Source organism: Mixophyes fleayi, chromosome 2, assembly GCF_038048845.1.
Source record: "Mixophyes fleayi isolate aMixFle1 chromosome 2, aMixFle1.hap1, whole genome shotgun sequence".
Lineage (NCBI taxonomy): Eukaryota > Metazoa > Chordata > Amphibia > Anura > Limnodynastidae > Mixophyes > Mixophyes fleayi.
This window is the reverse complement of record NC_134403.1, coordinates 64,300,719-64,315,501: the sequence shown is the minus strand read 5'-3', so window position 1 is coordinate 64,315,501 and position 14,783 is coordinate 64,300,719. Positions and strand designations below refer to the sequence as shown.

General features: G+C 38.8%; 1 protein-coding gene across 1 annotated transcript; it reads right to left on the bottom strand.

The window, feature by feature from the left end:
- Positions 1-4,131: 4,131 nt before the first annotated feature.
- On the bottom strand, positions 4,132-14,011 carry LOC142140120 (keratin, type II cytoskeletal cochleal-like). Its single transcript, XM_075197977.1, has 9 exons — positions 13,595-14,011; positions 9,406-9,614; positions 8,947-9,007; positions 5,890-5,985; positions 5,598-5,762; positions 5,365-5,490; positions 4,559-4,779; positions 4,394-4,422; positions 4,132-4,295 (listed from the first exon to the last, which is right to left on the bottom strand). The coding sequence occupies exons 1-9, from the start codon at positions 14,009-14,011 to the stop codon at positions 4,132-4,134; spliced, it is 1,488 nt and encodes a 495-aa protein (XP_075054078.1).
- Between the last annotated feature and the right edge of the window lie 772 nt (positions 14,012-14,783).

The window sequence follows — 14,783 nt, the reverse complement described above, 5'->3', positions numbered from 1 at the left end:
AGTGATAAAAATTGGATTTTAATTTAAATTTCCTAAAGGATGTAGAGGAGTTGATATCATACAAATTGATCACTGATGGGGATTCTATGTTCCTACTTTCAGCCCTCAAAGATTCTAAATGTGCCAGAGCTAATTGCTCATTCTCCTCTAATATAATGGGGGGAAACATCTTGCTTATACCCCATTCATACTGCACCAAAATCCCGGGTTTTTCCCGGGGTGAGCTGTGTACATACATTTTTTGGAACTGAAGGTGACCTCTCAGTTTTCTTTATTCTTTATTAAAAGGGGAAAGAGTAAAATGTAGTAATTGGGTTTGGATTGTGAGAAAATTAAGAACATCAACCAGAATAGAGCTACAAGTACACTAAATTTGGAATATAAGTAGTATATAAAGGTCATCAACAATTAAAGGTCAATTAGCCAGTCCCTGCAGCTGTATAATGCTCATTCTTCAGCCACAGAGGGGTCACAAAGAAGAAAGCTTAATGTACATGTCAAGTTGCTGCCTCGTTTTATTACCATAGAGTAAAATTAACTTCTAAGCACCAATAGTTATTATCCCTGCACCTTTAAATCCCAATATCTTGGTACACACCTTCTTACCATACCTTTTTGTAAATATTGTGCAGGAATCCGAATGATAAGTTCAGTCGCTGAGTGATGAAGAAAGGTACTTAGATCCCAAATACTATACACATTATTATATTGATTGCGTGAATCATCACATCCCCAGATTATGAGACATATAAATGCTGTGTTCCAGCCTTAACCAGTCACCTTTCAATGACATCACCATTTTTCAGCCAATGAAAACTGCTCTGGTGATGACTCCCACAAATTGTCAGGGCACAGACTTGTGCAGTATGAATGGGGTCAACCCGGGAAATTCCCGGGTCCGAGGTGCAGTATGAATGATGTTTCTGAGCTGGGACGCTCCGAGACCCTGCAAAAACCCGGCTTCAAAAACCCGGGATATTGCAGGGGCGGCAGTATGAAAGTGGTATTAGTTTTCCTAATAGCTTTGCATGCAAAATAACGTTTTCGACTAAGAGTTCTAACGTATCTATTGAGATCTACGAATAAATTAGACAAATTCGGTTTAGCCACTGGGGCAAACTTGAGCCTCTTTTGTAAGAGTTTCAATTCGAACTGAGACAGTTTTTTTTAGGACAAATTAAATTCTCCCCGATTGATACCAGCGCATGTTTTTTAGTTGATTGGAGGGTCCCTCCTCTGGATCCTCTAATTCATCTTCTCTTAATCTTTTAGATGTATATAAATTTATTCCTTGGACCCTTTGTGAGTACGACGGGGGATAGTGGCCCCTCCCTAAAAAAGAAGAAGTACAGGAGGTAGACAGAGCCATGTCCTTATTCAAGGGGGCAGAGTTTGCCAATTTAAACATGGCTTCCCTTTGTTAGGAACTTACCTTGTTCCCGTTCCGCTGCGCTGTCAGCGGGAGCTGACAGCGGTGTCCATCTCTTCAGCGCTTCTTCTGTTAGCGCTGCCGCACTTCCGGGTTCTCTCTGCTGCTGATCATGTGACTCCTGGGCGGGGAATTCAAACTCCTATATCTTCCCTGCTCTGACACGCTGCCTGTGTCAGAGCAATGTGTTTCCTGTTCCTGGCTACAGTTCCTGTGTCCTGACTCCTGTGAACCTGCTCCCTGTTTACCCCTCTATTCCTCCTACTCCTGTGTACCTACCTGGCTGTGACCTGACTATTCTTTGGCTTATCCCTGGCACTACGCAACTGGACTATCTTCTGTGTACCGACTCGGCTGTGTTACCAACTATTCTCTGGATCTCCCTCTGGCACCGCATACCTGATACCTTCTGTGTACCTACTCGGCTGTGTTACCAACTATTCTCTGGATCTCCCTCTGGCACCGTATACCTGATACCTTCTGTGTACCGACCCGGCTGTGTTACCAACTATTCTCTGGATCTCCCTCTGGCACTGTATACCTGATACCTTCTGTGTACCGACCCGGCTGTGTTACCAACTATTCTCTGGATCCTGCCACGCACCCATTGCCTCTGTGCATCTACCGGTTACTGTTCCAGACCTACTACGCCTGGAATTAACGGTTAGTGCCTGTACTTGCACCGCATTGTCTATTTTCTTGTCTGCCTGCCATCACTTAGAACTTTCTCCCTTACGTCAGTAGGCTAATCTGGGGGCCGCGACCTGCGGTTCTTCGGCAGCTAAGCCCACACTACCTTGCGGTGGTTCTTGGTGAAGACCGGAAGGCCGTTAGACTCCGCGCCCTAGGTAAGCCTGTGCTAATACTGACTAAGGCATCAAAATCGTAACACCCTTCCATTGTAATCATTAGTCTCATGGTTCTCAAACAAGGATTTTCTATTTCTCACCAATTTAGTCTCAAAATCAGAAACATAACCCTTTCCCCCATTCTTCTTTCTCTTGGAACAGGTTCTTTATCAAAATGTTTCCCCCCTAAATCTCAACGGGAGCCTGATCTATGTGGGGAGGCAGGGGCAAATCTATTTCTCTCCAAATAATGATGTCCTCTTTGTCCAGACTCATGGCGAGTATATCTATAATTAGACCTATCTCTCCCTTTAGATTGATTCCTAGAATATCTATTGTATGTCCTAGCTATGTCCTTATTATAGTCCCCACAATCCCTCATTAGTTTGTTGTCTTTGCGTGCTATCCATCACTCTCTTTAAAGAGGAATTCCACATTCACAGAACTTTATTTTCCATACAGATTTGTTTATTTTCATTTGCCTTGGGTATGACAACAGATAAGCTCTGTGAATTATATACATTTATATCTACATAACAAATCTGTTGTTGTATTGAACGGCATCAAAAATAAAAAAATTGCCTGGACAATAAAATTCTCTGGCATTCCGCCTTTAAAATCAATTTAGACTAAAGTACAGTGGTTAGCTACAATGATTATAGTTTATTTATATTATTATAAGAGTGATACTGAAATAAATAAATGACATTATTACAATTTAATCATTTATAATTATTAGAAATTCATTTAGGAACTTTTGGGTCTGTTTGCGCTATAAGTATCCATAATTTGGTGCCATTTGTAGCCCCCTGAATGTATGTGTTTAATTCAGAGCCAAAGTGTTCGTAGTTATAAATAAAATGAGAGGAGTTTTAGGCTAAATGACCAGAGATATATATTATATATCAATGGGAAGAGCAATATCATGGGACATCAACATTGGATATCCTGGGTATAATGGTGAATCAGGCAGCTTTGGATGAAAGTGTGCACAATCCACCATTGTACCTCATCTGACCACAAGGAGACACATAGCATTTCTATTTGAATGATATGAATTTTGCAGCAACTAATGCTCCATTAAATACTGTTGCAGGCAGCTGTCAAAAGCTTAGTAAAATACAGTGATGAACCTCAAAGTGGCACCCATGTATGTCTGCTGGGTCTATGCTAGAAGCTAATATAGCTTTGTTTGTATTTGAATTTGTCTGGTTTGTCATTGCTAGGAGCACTAGAAGGGGTACGTTCTCCAGCACAGTGGGAGAACTTACTGAAATGAAAGTTCTCATAGTTGAAGGAAGAAAAAAATTATAGTAAAGAAGTGTGTATCCGTGTGTGAGGCTTACACCTACGACTTTCACCTTGGACCGCTGATTTAATAAAGTCCATTCAAGATATAAGCCTGACAGTAAGTCTAGCAGTTTATATGTAGCTGCAGCAAATTATATTATCTGTGTATGTGAATTCTTGTTATACCATTCCTACTGAATTAATGTATGTCAGTAAATAACTTCATCTAAAGAACGTTCCATAATAGGTTAAAGACCATTTGATATGAATGTAATGATGACAAGAATTCTCTGACATTATCACTAACTCTAACTTGTACTCTGCAATATTTGTCATTAAAAAGTATCTGGTAATTTTCCAAAGAATTGTGTCACTTACTGTCATATGAATAGCAGTTTATTGAGGAGCAGTATAAGGTAACAGATAAACACAATACGAGGCCATAACACACATGAAGCTGCTTAAGAGAAATATACAGCATGAAGTAGAGTAACAAAGCAGATGTCTAACAGTGATGACATAATACTATAATTAATGGCATTTTGCATATCCAATGTTTGCACTTCAGCAGTGATGCTCATGACCGGAATGGTGGATGCTTTTGTGAACATGGCTGTGGCTTCTCCCACTGCTTGAGCTGAATCCTCCTAGAGAATGATGATGATGATGTCCACCTTGGGACATTCCTCCTGAGTGGTGTTTCCCTCCAGTGCTAGCGTGCAGGACAGCTAAGTGACACAGAAATTTGTTAGTATATAGCAATCTGCTAAACACCTTGAACTAATTGTATGCATTTTAAAAATACATATTATTTTGTTTCACTTACAGATGTTCACAGAGCCATCCGAAGCCAATCTGAAAAACACCATAAGCATTTACATATTTATTGTGTAAGCACACAATAGTTTTCTAAACTTTTTAAGACTGCAGAATATTGTTGTGTATTATTGAATTGTTATGTAAAACCTTATAGTATATCTACTGAATTCACCTGCACTCTTCACCCTCCAGCATCTTCCTATATGTAGCAATCTCAATGTCCAGAGCCAGTTTGACGTTCATCAGTTCCTGGTAATCTCTCAGTTGGCGAGCCATGTCCTGCTTGGCCTTCTGTAGAGCAGCCTCCAGCTCACACAGTTTGTTATTGGCGTCTCTGACAGCAGCTTCTCCACGTTCTTCAGCGTTACGTATAGCAGCTTCCAGTGCAGCGCGCTGGGTAAACATTATACAGTCATGTATAAGGGAAAAAGTAGACCAATCTGGCATGTCTATTTCATCAGTGATTGATAATTATTTAACAGCACATTAAGGGAGCCTATAATACAACACTTATAGCACCTCCACCACTTGGAATTCAACACTAGTTGACACCCTGGAAAGTGTTCTCTATGTCTCATGTCTGTCAGTTCACCATTGTCGCCTCTGTCACTGTTTGGCCTTATGCTAAATTGTTTTTATTTGCCATGCAATTTGTTCTGTTAATTGTATCCATTCATTTATTATGCTACTTATCTGTACCCATTGTACTTATATCTATGAACATATGTAATTTTGTTGTATGTTCAACCTCCATATGTTTGGCGTTATGCAACCCTTCTGGTGGCTTATAAATAAAAGATAATAAATAATAATAATAATAATAATAATAATAATAATAATAATAGTTTACATCTCTGACTAATGTGCAATATCCACTTTTTCAAGTTTTGCAACCAAAAAATAAGCATGAGGTCTCTATACAAATATCCATTCAGTATGTATACTATACCTAACATTTTCTTTTTATATGAGATTTACCTGAGATTTAGCACACTCAATCTCTCCTTTAAGTCTCTGAACTGCTCTGTTAAGTTCAGTGATCTCATTTCTGCTGTTCTGTAGATCATTCTCGTTTCTTCCAGTTGCCATGCGCAGATCCTCAAACTGTAGTTGAAAGAAGGATAAAATGTAATTTAATATTAATCAGCTTTTGGTCTACACTGACATACATATGATATTGTATAAAGTACCTTCCTGTGTGTCAGACTCACCCTTGACTGGTACATGGCCTCAGCCTCAGCTCTGCTCCTGTTAGCAATGTCCTCGTATTGAGCTCTGACCTCAGCGATGATGCTGTTTATGTCCAGGTCTCGGCTGTTATCCATGGACACGACCACCGAGGTGTCTGAGATCTGAGCCTGGAGCTGACTGATCTCCTGCATAGTAGACAAAAAAACAATTATTGAATTTCTTTTGGTATTGGCTACTTTAAAACAAAGAAACAAAATAACCTGTTTCAGTTAAAGGGTATTATAACATTGTGCCAAAATGTAAATGACTTACCATATCATACAGAGTCCTCAGGAAATTGATCTCATCAGTGAGGGAGCTGGCCCTTGCTTGCAGCTCGGCCTTGTTCATAAAAGCAGCATCAACATCCTACGATAAGAAGGAAAGTAGAATGTTCGTGTCTTAACAATTTAGATTGTAACCTTCTAGCAATAACAGAAACATGGCTCACGCAATCAGACACTGCCTCACCTGCAGCCCTTTCACATGGTGTTCTCCATTTCAACCACACCCCCAGACCTGGAGGCAGACAAGGAGGTGGGGTTGGACTACTTTTCTCCCCACAATGCACTTTAACAGCGCTACCAAATGTCCCATCACTCATGTTCACATCATTTGAAGTACATACTGTTAGGATTTTCAACCCATTCTCTATGCATGTTGCTGTCATCTATCACCCCCCTGGACCACAACAACAATTTGTTGAACACTTCTATGCATGGCTCCCTCACTTCTTATCCTCTGACATCCCCACCATCATCATGGGTAATTTCAACATCCTATTGCTAATCAACGTTCCAATGCTGCTTCCAAACTACTATCTAACATCCCTACTCGACCTCTTCCAGTGGATTGAATCCGCTTCTTACCAGGATGGCCACTGTCTTGTTCTTGCTTTCTCTAGACTATGCTCAGTACCCCATTTTCACCAAACCCTAGCAGCTGCCCTTGATCAACTGGCTCCAGCAACTCTACATACTCCGCATAGACTTCGTTGTCAACCGTGGCACACTAAAGAAACACAAAATCTACAAAATCTTTCTCGTAAAGCAGAACATAACTGGCGTAAATCTTTTTTTTATCTCTAATGATTTCATAACATATACTGGTATCTACCACTCCTATAGAAATGCTCTGGACACTGCAAAACAAACATACTTCCAGTCTCTCATATATGCTCAAGCTTCTAACCCCAAAAGCCTTTTTAACACATTTAAATCTCTTATCAATCCTCCCACCCCAAACCCGCTGACTTCCATCAGTGCCCAGGATCTTGCTTCCTATTTCAAGGACAAAATAGATAAGATCAGACTTGAAATGGTATAATCTCCCTCGACAAGCAATCAGCTCAATTTTTTTGCAGCACCCTCTGACACTCTCCCTTCATTTGATCCCACAAATAAAGAGGACGTTTCTACTCTCTTCTCATCTTCCTACTCTACCGGCTGTCCTCTTGCTCCCATACCCTTACAAATTGGTAGGTCACTGTCTTCTGTGCTCATTCCTCCTCTAACTAAAATCTGTAATCTCTCTCTCTCTCTACTGCTATTTTTCCATCACTATTCAAGCAAGCAGTGATTACTCCTATTTTGAAAGAACAAAATTCTGACCCAAACTCTTTCTCAAATTACTGTCCCATCTCTCTGCTCCCATGCGCCTCCAAGCTTCTTGAGAGAATTTCCTACACTCGCTTCACACACTTTCTTACAGCAAACAACCTACTGGATTCTCTTCAGTCAGGCTTTTGTTCTTAACACTTCACAGAGACTGCGCTGACCAAGGTTGTCAATGATTTGATCACAGCAAAAAACTGAAGGCCTTTATTCTCTTTTAATTCTCCTGGATCTCTCTGCTGCATTTGACACTGTTGACCACTCTCTCCTTATACAAACGCTACAATCCCTAGGTCTTGAAGCCACTGTCCTATCCTGGTTCTCATCCTACCTATCTAATCACTCTTCCAGTGTTAATTTCTCTGGATCCACCTCTGCTCCCCTTTCTTTATCAGTTGGAGTACCACAAGGCTCAGTCCTAGGTCCTCTGCTATTCTCTATCTACACCACTTCTCTTGGAAAATTAAGAAGCTTCTTTGGATTTCAGTATCATCTCTATGTGGATGATATACAAATCTATCTTTCCTCTCCTGATCTCTCACCATCTGTGCTGTCTCGTGTTGCTGACTGTCTTTCTGCCATTTCATCTTGAATGTCTTCTCACCAATTGAAGCTCAATCTTTCAAAAACTGAATTAATAATTTCCCCAACCAAAAACAAAGCCAGTTTCCTGCCTGACTTTTCTATTTCTGTTGATAACATGATCATAAATCCCACCCCGCAAGCTCACTGCCTAGGTTTAATCCTTGGCTCACAACTATCGTTTATTCCCCACATTGACTCTATATCTAAATCATGGTACATACATCTAAAGAATATTTCCAGAATACTCACATATCTCACACAAGTCACTGCAAAAGCCTTAATTCATACACTCATCATCTCCCAAATCGACTATTGCAATTCCCTCCTTACTGGTCTTCACAAAGTCAGACTTGAACCCCTACAATCTATTTTGCATGCAGCGGCTAGATTGATTTTCCTTGCAAACCATTCTTCCTCTGCTGAGCCACTCTGTTAGTCCTTACATTGGTTGCCTTTTTTTCAATGAATCCAATATAATATTCTTCTACTAGCATACAAGGCCACCAACAAAATTGCACCGACATACATCTCCTCACTTGTCTCAAAATATCTCCCAAGTTCACATCTCCGCTCTGCACAAGATCTGCGTCTCTCTTCCACTCTCATCACATCCTCCCATTCCCGTTTACAGGACTTTTATCGGGCTGCACCCACTTTGTGGAATTCCCTCCCTTGCACAGTGAGACTTTCCTCTAGTCTTCAAACCTTCAAGCATTCTCAAAAAACCCACCTCTTCAGACAAGCTTATGATATTCCTCAACCAGCATCTTAATATTCCTAGGTTACCCTATTACCACCCTCTACACAGCTAACACAAGACAACAAACCTCTGACCAACATTGCCGTGTGACTGATCACAAAGTCCACTCAATACTTTTTACCTTTTGCATTCTAGCTGGTCCAATGTGCAGTATGATGGAGCACGTGCCCTTGTGTTTCAAACTCCCATTGTCCCATATATTGTAAGCTTGCGAGCAGGGTTCTCTTACCTCTCTGTCTGTATGTATTACCCAGTATTGTTTTATTAATGTTTGTTTCCAATTGTAAAGTGCTACGGAATTTGCTGGCGCTATATAAATAAATGATGATGATGATTAGTAAGTGCCATTCCAGATGCTGATACTGTACATACCCTCTTTAGTAAGACAAACTCATTCTCTGCCGCTGTGCGTCGGTTCATTTCTTCTTCATATCTGTGAGTCACAACCAAATTATGTGAACATGTTAAGTTAGTTAGTAATCTAGTTAGTTAGATATTAAATCTATTACATTGTGTTACATCATTTGTGGATTTCTGGTCTTATTATTCCAGTACACTGAATACTCACCATTGAATATATTGACTGTGACTGGCAAAGCTACAGAAACGATCACATAGAAGCACTGAATATGCTGCTTTTGCTTATTGTTAAGCTTCTAATATCTGTGTTAAATGCAATCACATTTTTCTCTTAATGTTAGTTATAAAGATGCTTAATAAGTCTTCACGCTAGAGCTGGTTTTCTGTTACTTCTGGAAATTCAGCATAACTGTTTATAAGAGGTAATTCTTGTGCCTTGTAATGAATTCATGATAACCATACATATCTTACTTTCTCTTAAATTCTTCCATTGCGCCCTCTGTGCTGTTCCTTTCTGCTTCTAGACGAGCGCTCTCACATTCCAGGTTTTCCATCTGTCTCCTGAGGTTGCTGATAAAAGTTTCAAACAGAGGTTCAATCTGAACTCTGGCTGTATTTTGGTCTTGGAGAAGATCCCACTTGGTCTCCAGCATCTTATTCTGTTGTTCCAGAAATCTCACCTATAGACAAAACATAAAAACAGAAAGTTATAACAATAAAATATATTAAGAAGGTTAAGACTATGTGCATGATTTTGACAATAACTATTTTCTTCTGCTTGAACTAACCACACATTTGCTAACATCGCTGAAAAGGAACCTTGCACTAGAAGGATAAATGGAGAGCTGCAAATTTGCTCCTGTGAACACTGTTTGTAGATAAATCACATTGTGCCCAGTTATTTAATTTAGAACACATTTTAATTTCTCAAGTTTATGAGGTACATGTACCTTAACCCAAGTTCGTTATAATTTACAACAGCTAATATGCCCCAATAGAGATGATCAAATTATTCAATCTAGATTAAAGTCGGTCGAACCCACCCAGTTTGGTGACCTTGAACTTTTGGTCAAACCAATCTCACAAATATAAAAATTATGCTAGTAATATAATTCCTTCACAGTATACATTGTAGCACAATAATATTTCCAGATTAGAGTCACATAAAGACTTTAGACATGATATGAACCGTAAACTCCTGTCTCTACCTATTTTTTTCTGCTGAAACAAACCACACATTTACAAACATTGCTGAAAGAGGTGTATCTGCAACCAGAAATTTGCAGTAGACATAAAACAACTTAAATAAGATCTTTGTGTTCCTTCAGGAAACACATTTTACACAATGTCTACAACCAGAATTGAAATCAAAATGTAATTCTTTGTCTTTATCTATGCATGCGATGTGAAAAAAAGAGCAAAATTGCTTGAGGACATCGTTACCTTGGACGTTCCATGAAGATAAAGGGGGAAATTTGTAATCCTTATTGGTAAACTTAATAATTAGGATCAACAACACTTCTATTAAAATTGGGAGTCATGCTGCCCCAAGTAGAAAAATGGGAGGTGATTGTGGCTGTTGAGTTTAATACTGTTTTGAGTAGTACATTGCTTATATCTTTCCTGTGGCTCATTCACTGAAAAGACTGATAGTAAGAGATCCAAAGCATTAGTAAAAATCAAGCCGCAATGTTTTGGGCAATTTTGAGTAAAACAACGTACATCTCTGGTGATTTTAGCCTCCAAAATTAAAATGATCGGGTCTATATTATTTTATAATTATATTAAGGGGCAATATTATTTGTGTAGCACTGACAACCTGAGCAGGCTGCACATGCTCTTTAGATACCTCCCCTACAGGCAGAGAAAAGCATCTCCCTGCATAAGGTGGCAATGAGGAGCTGGGGAAGGAACAGTAAAAAAAAAAAGGCAGTTGAAATTCTGAGAGAAAGAGAGGCAGCGCCCAGATCCAGGCTGCAGCAGAGAGATAAGAGGAGAGAGAGTGATAGGAGAGCACTGTCAGCCTCTAATGAGAAAAAAAATCCTGATGAAAGCCGACCGGGAGAGGCATCTGAGGAGCTGGGCAGCAGCTGAGAGCCTGGTGACCAATCGGGACTGACAGGAAAGTGGACCAAGTCAGCTCTCTCAGCACTAACAGAAGAAAGTGAGTCTGTCAGATTTATCCGGCCTGTCATTAGCAAGACAACTGCAGAGTCCTGTGAGGAAAATCTGATAAGTACCCATTTTTTTGCTTCAGAATTCATGTATTGGGACTAAGTATTGTATTATTTCTGCTATAAGGTAGATAAGGAAAGACATTTAGGGAGCAAAGACTTAGATAAATTGTTAGACTTTGCCATAGACTACAGAATTTACCTCAGGAGTTTGAAGTTTATCATATCGGACTACTGTAAAGCTATAATCTACTTCGGGACAGTGCTTTTGTGATAATCGAGGAAAGAGGGAAAACGTGCACATATATTACTTCATGTTATCACTAAATTGGAGCCAACACACTTCAAAATCTGAGTTTGCTGAATAGTGAAAGTCTAACAAAGTGTCACAGTGTGGAATAATATATGTCTTGAAGGAGAACTATCATTCATTCATTGGCCATTTGTGCTTGAATTGCTGCTAGCGGAGTAAAGCATCGGAGGAGATCTGTTTCATTAATAGAAAAGACCACTTAATTGCATCCTTTAGGCAAATGTGTATATGTTGATTTATGATCTTTTATATTAATTGAATTATATGTTACTGAAGTGTAAAGTGTACTATGGGTTAAGGTTATTGCTATGTGTAGAGTAACAGCAGGTTAGCAAAACAGATGTACCTCTTAGTAAGCGCAGATAGTAGTTGAGGTATTGCACTGCATTATAGTATATCTATTGTAGACTTTTTTAGTAACTGATATTCAAAAGTTATTTCTTCAAAGTTTAACTTCCAAATGAGATTCTTATTTTTGATATAAAAAGAACCCGCATAGACATAAAATATCTTTTGGAAGCTTGCGCCTCACCAATAAAAGTGCCAGCATGGCTTTTAAATACCAAACTGTATGTTACTGTATTTTATTTCTTATGTGTGCCTGTGGTTTTATTAGTAGATTCCTCTGTCTCCCTCTGGTGTTGCTTGTCTAGAACAATACACATCCACAAACCTACTGCACTTGGACCGAGGTGGAGGCACTGTGCTACGTGAGGTAGGGTAAAGTAGACAAGACACACACAGTCTGCACAACCTAAATGCCCACTTGAGTCAGGCGACAAAAAGAGTGATACATTTGATTGCTAACAGGGGGCCTGATTCATTAAGGATCTTAGCTTGAGAAACTTCTTATTTCAGTCTCCTGGACAAAACCATGTTACAATGCAAGGGGTGCAAATTAGTATTCTGTTTTGCACATAAGTTAAATACTGACTGTTTTTTCATGTAGCACACAAATACTTGATAGCTTATTTGTACACTGAAATTAAAGTTGATATTTGTGTGCTACATGAAAAAACAGTCAGTATTTAACTTATGTGCAAAACAGAAAACTAATTTGCACTCCTTGCATTGTAACATGGTTTTGTCCAGGAGACTGAAATAAGAAGTTTCTCTAGTTAAGATCCCTAATGAATCAAGCCCAGGGCCCCTAATTATGATGGGGCAACACTTATTATTTCATGATTGGGAAACTATTTATACTGGATAAGTTAGAATAGATTCATATAACTGTTTTACCTTAGGCAGCATCTAAACGTAAGGACTGAACTTGATGGCCAGGTGGCATTGGAGTTCTGATATTTCTTTTCAATATATGTAAGCCCTACCACTTACCCTTTTGTGTGAAGAATTGTTGGGCACCTACACATAGATACAGAGGGCAAGTAAAATGGTGCGTGGTCTAAAATCAGAAAATATTAAATGATCTAAGACTAAGGGATTTAAACATGTACGGTTTGGAGTAGAGAGTGGGGTGATATGATTTAAGTTAAATACATAAATGGTTTAGCAAGGTACGGGAAATAAAATTCAACAGAGGAAGAAAAGTATTAGAACTAGAGACAAACACTAAATCAGAAGGGTAACATGATTAGGGAAAATTTAAGGAGGAGTTACCTCACAGAAAGGTTAGTGGTGAAAGAGGATAATAGCGTATGGGAATTTAAATATGTTAACAGATTAAAGGATAAACATATAGTAAAGTAGACAAATTGAGATGTCTTCTCAAGGGCTATTTTATGATCTGATGATTTTGACAACAGTTCAAATAAACCTTTATAATTAAAATCTCTGCTACTGCATTTATAACTAGAGATGTGGGATAGATGTGGCCTTAATTAATAAACTTAAAACAACAGCAGAGGATATGAAACCATGAATGGCAATTTTTATGTTATCAATGAACCCTATATAGAAACCTTTAGCGAAGCTCAGACTCTTATAATGCTGTTTAGGTAGGAATTGCCTTAACAACTAGAGATTCAATGCAGGATATGTATAAACATTTCTCACAACTAAGTAACATTTTGCCATTTCAATGCAAACTTGCTTATTCTCTATTTAAATACAACACCTTAGCTTTCGACAAAGTAAATCTATATGTAGTTTATTTTTATTTCAACTATGTTATTGTTAACAGCCCTGCAGATTTTATGAAGCACAAAAATGTCACCTTGTCGATGAAAGAGGCAAACTTGTTGTTGAGACCTTTGATCTGATTCTTCTCATCAGTCCTCATTCTCTGGATGTTGGGGTCAACTTCCAAGTTGAGAGGTGCCAGGAGACCCTGATTCACAGTAACAGAGGTGATTCCTCCAGAACAAGATGATCTCCCAAAACTACCAACACCAAAGCCAGATCCATGTCCACTTTTTCCTACATGAAAACTTCCCACTGAAATTTTATGTCCTTTTGATCCAATATTGTGGGCACTTGAACTGCTAAAGCAATGCTGAGCCTTGTGACCATGTCCTGCATGTTTAGAAGAGTGTGAGAAGATGCTGTGTGAGCTGGAATGTTTAGGTAAAGCAACAGAACAGGAGCTGAAGCCCTTGTGCCCAGAGGAGGAGAGGATGGAGTGATGAGACATGATGGTTCTTCTCCTGGAGGTGATCTACAGAGGATAGGAAGTCAAGTTGGCTGTTTCCCTGTAGAGCTCTTACCTGTTGCTTTTATACTTGAATAGGTTATTAACAATCAAATAAAATGACTATGTGCTCATAAGAATTGTTTTGTAGCATCATCTACTTGAATTTATAGTAGGCAGACCAGAAACACGCCTGCATTATCAAAGTTATAATACATATGTTATTGGCTGCTCTTAATTAAATGAATAATCTTCATAATAGTTCCAGACAGAAAGTACACAAAGAAAAAACTAGCACAGAGAAATCTTCTAACCTTAAAAAATAATTTTACCTTTCAAAAATATCAGATGTAAAAATGTACAATGCCGGGAAAGGTGTTTTTAATGTTTTTATGTCTTGTATACTTTACATGTGCACGAAACGTCAATGTCTTTCTCCAATGTGGCACTGTACTTATTAGCTGCTGGTGAAAAGTAGTCAAATAAAATCACACTTCTTTGTTTCAGTTGGCAAAATTTGACACTAAATATGTGCTCCACATGTTTTTGTTTATTCTCTTCTTATTTGAAAAATAAAAAATACAGGACCGGATTCATCAAAGAAAGCAAAGTGAACTCAATTTGCTTTTTTTAAAATAGACAGCAATTGCACACACGTTTGCCTATATTCAAGTAAAAGACACAACACACTGCTGGATACGTACAATATATATGTGCAATATAAAGTGTCATCAGTTCACATAGGCCTAGTACCTGAATTAAATGGGCCCACAGA